Here is a 12,335-nt window from a genome sequence, read left to right on the forward strand (position 1 = left end):
CTTATTAAAGATAACATCGCCTTGCTTGTTTTAATATATTTAATAAGTAATAAGAATGTTTGAGCTATAAATTGAAAGCGATCCAAGAGGCTGTTATACTCAGCAAATGCTGAAAAATAAATAGTAATCCGAGCAAGAAAATGTTATTTATTATGCATTGAAAAACTACCTCTCTAGACCTCGAATTTTTTTCTCTGCAAAAGAAATTATGGGTTTCTGAAAGTTGTGTTTTTCAAATTTAAATGCTAGCAATTTATAATGGGTCAACTATAATTAGTTAATGATAGCTAATTAATTTATACCATTCATGAACAAAATGCATGGTTAATCTAACATAATAAGAGTTTCCTCAAACTTCATTTTCAGATTACTGGAGAACAAATTAGAGTTGTAAATTGTAATATGATGATAAATTTTGTTGTCGGTTCGAATATACCATTTATAATTTTTCCTTTTTTTGTTCGACTTCCACCGTTAGATCCGAGGGCATCCATAGTCAGAGGTGAAGCTTATATCGATTGAAAATAATGCCCTAGCGAAAACCCGACACCGTCGAGAGCCATTCCTTCCGACCTCCGAGCTCTGCATTTCGCTTCCTCGCTTGTTGCCGAGGTTAAGAGCTATTCGACTGCCGTCCTCCCGTCTCTTTCCCTTCAGCCACGATTCTCTTCCTTCTTGCCACGAAGGCAAAGAGGAATCGGGCAAGGCGATTTTACGTATAAACCATCCGCTCTTACATTTTGTTCTTTAGTCAAGATTTTCTTTCTGTTTTCTGCGGAGGTAAAGAGGAGTCGGCGAGGGCGATTCTACATGTAAGGTTCATAGATTGATGGAGAGGAGTTTGGGATTGTTGAGATAAAGCGTTTTATTGGTGTTCGTCTTTGAGAATGGGTTCGAAACTCGCAGAAATTCAACCGAGGGAAACTCAAGTTTACATGTAAGTTTGTATTTAACGAGCACCAAAACTTGTTGAGGGAATTGCTTTCTTTTACTGATGTCATTTTCTTTTGAATGGTTCATATATCCCAGGTCTTCCAATTCCATGGGTTATGGTCATGGAGTTCAGTTATATTGATTTATGTAGTCACATTATTATTATTATTATCATCATCATCATCAGTATTATTATCATTCTTATTATTATTATTTAAGATAGACCTAGAATGAGATTCTTGAGACTTGTTAGAAGTTGTTAACCGCCAATGCAGACTTCCTTGTGCTCTAAAGTTTTTTTTTTTTTGGGAAAACTTATGCTCTAAAATTCGGATTTATAAATTGTTTATACATGTCCTGGCACTTCGTAGAAAGCATGGTTTTAAACAACACCGATTACTGTTATTCAAATAAGATACGGGCATTTTACTGATGAATAATTTAGCTGTATGGACGCAATTGTTCATGTACTTTGAAATATCTTGTTTTGATTTGATGATACTGAAGCCCAACATGTTTTATTAGAAGATCGGGTTCCAATTCTCCTAGTTCATGAACATTGGAAATCTATTAAAAAGAACAGTGAAAAACTCTTCACAACATTTTCTTTGTTTCGTAATTTCCATATGTATATACCCATACAAAGGAAACAAGAGGGCGGCTGCAGCAATCAACAGTTCCTACAAAGGTTTTTCCGGGATTGTAGTAGAAACTACAGGAAGGAGGCCCTTGGGATTGTTGAAATCAATGATTTTTAAGGCTTCCACAATTGTACCAAGCAATGAGATTGTAGCAATCAATGAATCCTTGAATGGCTTCTCTAATTTATATGGAGTAGTTGCCCTAAAGGAAGTGTGTCCACATCAATTTTCTTCCTCAGTGAACTTTTTTACTATTATGGTGTGTTAGGCACAGTTTCTTCAGAACTTTATAGACCATTTTAATTTTTTTTATTTGGCTACTTTTCAAAATTTTTTATGATGTTTAGTTTTTCACAATCAGCTCCATTAAAGTCTGGTGGCTATAAGAAAGCTATTGAAATTTTTATAATGTAAAAATCTACAATAACATGTCAACTTGCAAAAACTTTGTTTCTCTCACAATGATTTTACAATTAATTTTATTGATAGTTATATCTGTTCTAAAAGAAACCCTTAAGTATTCCACTATTCCCGAAGGTTGCATACAAATACTATGTCTCTAATTCTTAAATTTTTTCATAGCTTAGTAGCCCTGCCCATAACTGTTCCCTACCTTTCTAACACCCCTTTGCTGAGAAAGACCTTTAGTTATACTTTGTTATTAAAGGAGCAGCCACTTCCTAGCACGTATAGTCACGTTTTGCATCACTCCAACCACTTCTTTTAAAGTTTACTTATTTTTTTTTCCTGATATTGATACTCATTGCTAGTATGAACAATGCAACATTTTTTCCACCGCCACATAAAAAGACAACCAAAATCACTAATAAAAAAGAAATATGTCTAAAAAACTCTCTTTTATTTGACAGTAACTCATACAACACTTTCATTTGTTGAAACACAAACAAAATTCATAAAAAATACGAAGGAGAAGACCTTGGAAATCTCCCTGAAGTAGCAAATGTTGATAAATAAATGAAAATTTGGGCCAAACTATTGAACAACAGGAGGATGGTGAGGTGGGACAGTTTAGATAGCTACATGGGAAGAGGAAACAATTGCGGAGATGATAGAGAATAGATGGATGAATATATTACATTCGCTTTCACAATGGTTCTAACTCAAATACATTCTTTATTTTTCCTTGCACATTCAAAAACTTAGTGATGCCGACGAGGGGGGGGGATAGGGGGGGTACGCGGCGACGTATACAATACGTGAGTTACAGGAACTCGCAATCCACGCATAACCCAAGAACTCCTTCTTGGGATGGGATCACCACCTGAAATCCTTCAGGATACAAAAACCCAAATTAATTGAGAAAAAGAACTCAAATATTATTCATCTTTCTAAATCTCCCAATTACAAACATTGCTACCTATTTATAGACAAAGGTAGCCACCTATTAGGCCACGCACAACAAAAGCAAGCACCAATCCTATGTAGCCATATAAGCTATCAAATGGAATGAAACTAGCCTGAAGTTAATACAATCAAACAGCTCAGCTCCGGTGTCACTTAGTCTATTTATTAATAGTCTTTTGTTAGTGATACTATCATCACTTCTTGCTTTATTATCATCACAAATTATTCTTATGGGATCTTTAATGTTATTTTTTCTCTGTATTCAACTCTAATTGTATTGCTTTTTTTATTATAAATAATACTTTCCAACACGGTTGTATTTATTGCAGTTGTACATATTACTTGAAAAAACAAACCGAGTCTCCTTAATGTTTTAATGGTAATTTTAAATGTTTAAAGGAAAATAAATGTTGAAGTTGAGTAAAAGAAGTGCAAAAATATCTTGATCTTATTCATAAATGTTGTTTTGGTGGCTAGAGATGGTACCCAAGGTTTGCTGGGGTTTTAAATTTTGCAGCACACTTCTTGTTGCTCTACTTTGTTTTATTTGGAAGGAAATGACTATAATAATCTTGTGTTTAGTTGAATAAGATAAAATTATTGTTATAAGCTGTCAGCGGTTTCTCATGTTTTCTCCGAACTTAAGTTTTTTCTTATAACTTATATTTTGTAGTTTATTGAGATTTGTGTTTTAGTTATTAAAGCAAGTTACTTTCAAGTCTATATGGTGCTATTTTTGAATTGCTTTTTTTATGGTAATTTGTGAATGACATCTATTTATTTCTTTGCAAGGATGTGGGTGCTTGAGAAAGTACAGAATATTAGGTGCAAGATTATTAAATGCTGATGTGAGGATAATATGTTCCATGCTGCGTTTGTTAAATTGCTGAAATTTTCTGGTAGTTTAGGTGGACTATTTTGGGTAAATGTTAATGATTGTCCATTGAAATTATGTTTATGTATTTTTTCTCGATTTCGAACTCATAGTCTCACATTTAGAGTATTAGTCATATCTTTGTGGTGTAATTCTTGACTTCAAGCAGAGACATGCAAGATTCCCTTCTATTAGTTTCTATATTTTAAGGAAAGGAACTCATTCTACAAACCCAAGTTAACTCTCGTTATGTATGTGTCAACAGCAACTTCCTTAAGTCCCACCACGAGTTAGTGTATTTGAGTATTTCTTCTAAAACTTCTAGAATAATGAATTGCACTTGTGACTTGACTGTTTTGTGGTTTATGTTTCTTATCCCAAATTGTGTGCATATATATATATATATATATATATATATATACACTCACTGTGTTAGCAACACATATTGTGCACTTTTTTGACAAAGAAGCGTTGGAAGTGGGTTCTAGAGTTAAAACTATTGTGTTGTTTCCTCTATGCAGAATTTTGCGTTCTTGCACTAAAAGAATTGTTTTTAGATGACTTGCTAGTTTTTCTTAGATGCTAATTCCCACTTAGTCTCTTTCTGCAAGATAAGTTCCCCTTAATTATTTTTCCAGGTCTGTGCAACAATTGACAGATTCACTTATGCTATTGAATATCTGCTTATTATGTAGTTTAAATGCTGTATTTTGATCAAACTTATCATCATCTAGACATTGCTCATCTGTATTTCATTGGAGAGTTTTTTTTCTTTGTTTATTACTGGTGTGATAATGTGCTTTGACTTGGTAAGCATTTGCAAGCTACACTAAGTCTACTTCCTTTTGTTTTGTTTATTGTCAATAGGGATTTGGATAGAGAAGGCCTTAATGATGGAAGAGGTCTAGCAAGCCATAGAATATTCTTGGAGTTTGAGAGGTAGTATTTGTTTTTAATTATTGATTTTAGCACATGCAAGTGCTTCTATTTGTTTTTGTTTATGTTGATGACACCATAATTTAAATGAATTATTTAAGGGATGATTGGTATCATTTTTATTTTTATTTTATTTTGTTTATATGTTGACATGAAGCAAAACATATTTGATATCTTAAAAATATGTTTCTTATTTTCTTTGAACATCAAATAATTTGATTTATGCGATGGCGGCAGTGGTTGTCGGCCGGGTAGCGCAGCTATTGGTAAGGCAATGATAATGCTGGTGACTAGTTGTGATAGTTGTTTTTAAAAGCACTCAAAACACTTTAAAATTTGCTTGAGTGTTTTTAACAACTATTTGATTTATTTTTAAAAATAATTAAAAAAATAAATGTTATTTAAAAACAAAAGTGACCCCAATGAGGCCCTTAGCACATTTAACATTTATTTCTTTTATTGAAAGCTGTTCTTGTCCTGATGATTAAGAAGGTTATGCAAGCTCCTTTATTATATTATGAATATAGATTATATCCGACAAAACGTCATACAGTTGTTCAATATGTATTGTGCTAACACGATTGGCACCATTAGACAAAATATATGTTGTTCTAATTTCCTTTCATATTTACTTATCTAAAAATAATGGGCTGAACCAACTGCTAATTGTTGAGGATAAATATAAGGAACCCATGCTTGTGTCTTTTGCGTGTTAAATTTGAAAAATGAATCTGTACTTGGGTGTTTAAAAAAATGGAACTTTGGAGATGACAACTGATTTAATTTTTTGCTTGAAGGGGCTGCCTATCTTTCTGTTTGTGGAAATTTACTTGTGTTGATGTGTTGTTGATACTCGCTTATATCTCTTTCATTACAATCATTCCTATTTTTTATCCCACTATATACTTTTTCCAGCGGCATTTGGTGATTTTCTTCCTCCAGAAAAGTGGGGCCTTCTTTTTTTGTCTGAATTATTATTTTTTACCGACCAATTTAACGCCTTTTCAAGTTAGGAGTCCTCTTTAAGCAGTCTTCATTATCTATTAGTCTTTTGAGCATGCTTTTTATGTAGTCTATTGTTTTAGTGTCTTTCCTAGGGCTAGTTGCTTCAATTATTTTGATTCTTTATATTTTTGTTTATTGATATTCATGCTTTCCAGTTCTTTTCCTAATTTTGATAACCTGATGGGACTGCAAGAAATCAGTAACGAGAGACTGAGAGTGCTTTTTGGAGTATCAAACAAGTAAATTGTCTGGATTATTTTTAGGTTTGAAGGATCATTCCATGTTTTTGCGGTTCTACAATTAATATTGTTGTACAAACTATGTCAATGGACTGATAGTGTCATAATGACGACTATTTTGAGTGGTTGTACCAGCAATTAGGATGAAAATAATGTTAAGGCAATTATCTTTTATATTTGTTGCAGTCATACTTATGCATTGTTGTGATGGTTGTATTTTTACATTGTCAATCACATTGAACATTAAGCTACGGATTGTACAATGGTGTTGATTCTGCACTTTTATGAGAAGTAAAGTGGAATCAAAAGAATCCTTATTGGCATACATTTTTCTTGATACACTTGTTTCTAACTGTTCACCTATGAATAAGATATTGTGTATTCCGTGTTTCTGTGATGCATCATCCTTTTGCGTGCTCATGGCTAATGCTTATTGTCACAAACTATCAACAAATGTTACTGTTAGCGATTACTGAAGTGGTGCAATTAATTATTTCAACAACATCCATATTTTAACTCCACTTATTACTAGGTTGCATCAAGATTTGTTCTCCCTTTATGTATTTGGACTTGGAAATTTTCTTTTCTATTCATCATCATGGTAGGAACTTGCCAAGGCTTTTGGGCAGCTATTAATTGCTCTCTCTCTCTCTCTCTCTCTCTCTCTCTCCACTCTCACGCTCTTTCACTTTTTCTGAATAGTAACAATTGATTTCTTTTTTGTGTAGGGTCTTGAAGGAGCTTGGTCGGAAAGTCACAGAAGATTCACTAGTCTTGCTGCCGAAATTGCTGTCATTTTTAAAACATGATGATCCTTTTGTTGTTAAACGATCAATAACCTCTGGAACAAGTTTATTTTGTGCTGTTCTAGTTGAAATAGCAGTCCAGGTGATTTTGTAGAACAAATGTATTATCAATGGATAAATATGTTTTATTCTCATATGAATGTCAAATTACAGATGTTATTTTTGTCTCTTCATGGTTTTTTAATATGCTGTGGTTCTGTGATCTTCTTGCAAGCAGCTGAAACTGCGGTTGATATTAGACAATGGGAATTTGTGGTCGTAATAGTACAAGTTTTGGCATTAGCAAGAATTTTTTTTTTGAATATTTAGTTAAATAAGTACTATAAACTCTTTCCAATAATGTTAAAGTACACTATGTTTAATCAATCATACCTATTATAAACCATTCTCTCTAAATGGTTTTCTTTCTTTTCAATACATATTATTTTCTATTGAGATGCAGAATTTGATTTTTCTTGTGCCTGCTAAAGTCAGATCAAAATTCTGAACTGAAAAGAAGTATATGATATGATTTCTGGTGGTGGATTAACCTGTTAATGTGATATGAAGAGGGAGGGAATCCTCTGTGGTAGCCTTTAAGATTCCAATGTGTTGTTTAGGATCGATGTTATTCTTAATTGAAATGTTATCAGTTCATTGTCAAACTTAGTGAAACAGATGCTCTCGAAGACAGCCACCATGTTACTAGGTATCATGATTGCGTATTTTGGTTTCTTGTTTGAGTTTGTGCTGGATTATAGCTCAAACAATACCCTCTCTCTGCCGTTACTTGCCTTAAAAATTATTGCATGTTTAGGGTAATTCCTTTGGAAATTGGCTACATGGTACAAGTACCAGATCTTTTTATGAGCTTATTGATCCATATATGTCAAGCTGTTGAACTGGAATTGTATCTTTGGACTGAATGTCTTAAAAGTACCACTGTACAACAACAACATCAAGCCTTTATCCCATTATGTGGGGTCGGCTACATGAATCATTTTTCTCCATCGTGTTCTCTTAAGAGTCAAATTATCATTTAAATCTAATACAGAAAGGTCATTTCTAATATTTTCTAATCAAGTATTTTCAGGTTTACCTCTACCTTCCTTAACATATGCCAAATTTATTACATCCACTCTCCTAACCGGATCATCGGATGGCCGCCGTTTCATGTGACTATTGTCATGATTATTCTACAAGTTTTATTATGGCTGACGACTACGTAACGCAGTCTTCAACTTTTCTCATCTAAGACTTGGAACCTAACAATGACAGTCTTAAAAGTATCACTGTATTTAAAAAAAAGTGTTGATATTGATGCAGATATAATTGGTAGGATTCAATTTGAAAAGTCAGCTGAGGAAGAAATGAGATGTACAGATTTTGATCAAATTAGATATATTAGGAGTGATGATTGCTAGATCTTACTTAAAAATGAATATATTGAATAAAAATGAAATTAGTATTTTGAGACATTATTAGATGATAATGTTAAGGGAGAAATTTTGTTAAATAAGCAAAATGAATCAAATTATCAAATATATTATAGATTGATTAAGAAATTAAATTTAATTATTTTAAAATTAAACAAATTTATGGTAAAGTTTATGATCTAAATGAGATCACTATTTGAGATTTGAAGATTTATTGATGATGCTGAAATAGTTTGGTTGACAAATGTTTTTAATGAAACTCAACTTACTTAGAGAATGTTGAATGATTGGAGAAGAATAACTTTGTACCAATTTTTATACTGGAGATATTCAAATTTTTGGCAATTTTGTGTAGTCAATTGCTGGTTTATATTATTAAATTATGTTAGAGGGTTATAGGATGTAGTCTTAGAATCTAATTAGCATTGAAGAATTGATTTGATTTTATGCAATCAGAATAGAAAGCAAGGATCTTAATATGATACTTAGTGACCTTAAAAAGGTATATGATTAATTGAAATAATAATTGGTTTGTGGACATTAAGGAGATAAGATTTTCAAAGATCTTTTAAAATTATAAAAATATGTATGAATTTGTATTCAATAGTATTAGATGCTAAAATAATCTAAATTTTTTTTAGCTGTTGCTTGCTAAGCTATTAAAAAATATATAATTTAGTATCAAGATGCGTTTTATCCAAGTTAATATTGTGCTTATTGACCTTAAAAGGCATAATGATTGATTAACATAAGAATTAATTTTGTGGGTATTAAGAGATCTTTTGAAGTGATTAAAAAATGTATCATTCAGTTTTGAATCACATAAAAATTCAAATCATTTTAGCTTTTTTGTTATTATGTTTTCTTTCATTGATGCTAGTGTCACCCCCTTTGCAATAAATTAATATATTTTCACTTTAACCTTCATAGTTTTATCACACACTCATCTTAATATTCCTATTTATACTACACTCTAATTTGGTGATTCTGACTTCCTTTTTGCTCACCACTCGATTTCAAATTTCATAGAGTTCAATTGCAGCTTTGTTAAATTGAACTTTCTTAGTTTTTTTTTGATATTTTCTTATCACATAGTACTTATTGAGATTTTAACAATTTAATTTGAATATTTAAAATGAAGAGTGAGAATTACTTGTGATGAGTAAAATTATAATCAAGAATAATGCTGTAGGGGTATTTATATGATATTAGTCCTAATTTTATCTTATAAACTAGGGAGAAGCACAATTAAGAAAGTTGAGTGTAATAAAAATGATATGTTGAGAGTAGTGTATGATAAAAATAGGAAGAAGAAATTGTGAAATGATGGGCACAAAATGGAGATGAAATCATTTGATATTTGATAGTAGAAAATATACTGCAATTGTTTAGGCATATATAGGAAAGAATGAAATAACAATCAAACTGAGAATTTGTTTGTGGCAGCTTTTTCATTGCTTTAATCTTTAGAGCTACCACAAATCTATTTGGTTATTGCATTCCTGATGCTTCTCAGAAATTTCTATGGGAAGGAGTTGCTTTTGAGAACTAGATCTACTAGAGTGTGATGGTTGTAAAAAAATTGATGTCTTTCTTTTTAAAACTTATATTTATTATACTCACAGTAATTTTTCAGAAAAATCTGTCCCCACAACTTTATAACTATTGTTACAAAAAATTGTGGCTGTGCCAAACAGACCTTGAGAGCTAGAATCAGTCAGAGGTTATTTAACTGGCTTACTTTTATTAACATCACAGAGAGCTCAAAATAGAAATGAATGGCAAATACTTTTTCGAAAAAGTAAACTAAATATTCTGTACATAATTTTTGCTGCTTCAGATGGATGACTATCACTCTCTTATGAGGATCTCACTTATGTAGGTTTTGTTTATTTCCTCTTAAGAACCTTTTATTTCATACTCAACAACAACAACATCATCAAACCTTTTATTTCATACTGAGCTGTTAAAATTGATCCAAAAAACTTGTTTTAGCTTTTGAAAATATCCTTTTGACTGCTTGTGGCACTCATGATAATTGGTTTTAATTTTCCAATATTACTTTTAAGATTGTCTTTTTCCGGCCAAACATCACTTCAGTTGGTATATTAAAGATTTAAATGATTCATTCTTATCAGTTGAGATCCATGCATTTTTAAGTGGTAGTGACATCATGATTTTGTATTATGTAGCTTAATAAATCCGATAGGCCTGAAAGGTGGCTCGAAAAAATGTGGTCTTGGATGCTACAATTCAAGGATGCAGTTTTTGGCATTGTTTTGGAGGTAGGCCTTAGCCTTATTACTCCATTTATGGTACTATAGAAGTTACTATTGAATTTCTGATTTGGATTAATTAATCTTATTATTGAAGTTGGGCTAGAGCTTCATGTTTAACTGGCAACAAATATTCTACTCCATGCCGATTATTAAGATTAACCAAGTAAATCTCGTGTGTAAGCTTAGACAACAGTTGTGCCACACTTTGCTATGATGTTTGAGGGGTCTGACTTTTCTTACTCTTCTTTTGCATATGAGAAAATGGATTAACAAATGTAATTAGAAGGAATGACATGCCTCTAGTTTATTGCTATAAATGTGTTGGATTGAGGGTAAGGTATCCAGAGTCAATTGGAAAAAAAATTAGTAAAATAAGAGAAGTTGTCAAATATGGAATTTAGTTAATTATATTATGTACTTGTACCATGTTGATGGACAAAAGAGTTGTTTGTAATATTATATTCCTCAAAAACTTTGTTTGCCACATAATTTTTGATATTAATAAAGAAGACTAAATATTAACGCATAACCAACACCCGTCACCCATGCCGACGTTGCAATGCTATTATCCATCAATTCTACGTATTCTATATTTACTGGCAGTTGACATTAACCTGTCTTTGTCTGGCAAATAGCAGCAGAATATGGCTTAAAAAGCATTGGTGCCTACCTTTTTTCCTGGCCATGCTTTTTATACATTTTCTTTAATCTCAGCTGTGCTACATTGCAAGCATATGTACCACATCGCCCAAGCAATGGCTGTGCATCTTATGATTTTGGACTGTCTTTAGCACTAGAACTTTTTTCTTGTGCTTATGAGTCTTAAGCTATTAATTAGAAAAAAATGAAAACTTGACATTAATCTGCAGAAGTATATGCTACATAAGTTTTATAGTTCTTATGATAATAGACTATCCTTATTTACAATTTTTAAGGAATCTGAATTTTGACTAAGTGACAATGCTATACTCTCGGCAGTATAGTTCTGAAACTCTTTTATTGTTGGGAATTTAAATAAAAATAGTAAGAATCTGGGTAATTATGTCGGGAGTGTTTTATTTCAACTTTTCCTGCTATTTCTTGTCCGATGAACTTGCAAGCCATTGCATTTTCATCAGCAATTATGTGTAATCTATTGTGCAATATCAGCACATATGCTTAGTCCTAAATTTTGTGTACTCAATCTTCAGTCCAAATCTATGGCAATTTCATGCACAGATGCAGCATTATTTTCATAATTTCTGAGTTCAATGCTTTACAGTTTAAGTCTATGCTCTATATCATTATTTCCTGATTTCTTGTTTCCCAAAACTAACAGAAATTCAATGGAAGTAGGGTATGCCTACTGAGATAAAGGCTGTCTATTCTGTTTTTAATCTTTCTGCTATCAGTCCTTTGCAGAAAGAAAAGGTCACAAGGCATATTTCACAGGCTTTAAAACGTCTAGCTTTGACAACAATTTATGGAAGGAAGGTTTAATTATTGATTAGAACAAACGATACAAGGAGCTGAGCAGTTCGTGGAGTTCAACCAGATATCATTGGCTGCTTTTTTTAACTTAGGGATACAAAGGATTTTTTTTTCTGAGGCAATTTGCTAACTTCTTTGAATGCAATAAAAAGATCATCCAAAAGAAAATGGTACATGCTTATGAGAAGACGATCGAGTGGTCTATGGGCCAGCTAGATAGTAACACATTTTATTGATGAGTTCTTTTTTTTTGCTTAATCCTAGTTAAAATTATAGTTCTAACTTCATAATGTTGCCACCTACGATCTTAGTTTATTTAAGAGAACCATGCTTGCTGTCTTTTGTCATTAAATGGATTTTGATTTTAGTTTA

At 32.1% G+C, this 12,335-nt stretch overlaps 1 protein-coding gene across 1 annotated transcript in view; it reads left to right on the forward strand.

Moving 5' to 3' along the window:
- The first annotated feature begins 464 nt into the window (after positions 1-464).
- The window catches only part of LOC110105937, a 112,944-nt gene continuing 101,073 nt past the window's right edge, over positions 465-12,335 (forward strand). The window contains exons 1-4 of the mRNA XM_020835631.2: positions 465-937; positions 4,681-4,752; positions 6,722-6,881; positions 10,407-10,499. Coding sequence (XP_020691290.1) covers positions 888-937; positions 4,681-4,752; positions 6,722-6,881; positions 10,407-10,499 — 375 coding nt within the window. The 5' untranslated portion in view covers positions 465-887. The remainder of the gene's footprint in view (positions 938-4,680; positions 4,753-6,721; positions 6,882-10,406; positions 10,500-12,335) is intronic.

This window comes from Dendrobium catenatum, unplaced genomic scaffold (genome assembly GCF_001605985.2).
Source record: "Dendrobium catenatum unplaced genomic scaffold, ASM160598v2 fragScaff_scaffold_754, whole genome shotgun sequence".
Lineage (NCBI taxonomy): Eukaryota > Viridiplantae > Streptophyta > Magnoliopsida > Asparagales > Orchidaceae > Dendrobium > Dendrobium catenatum.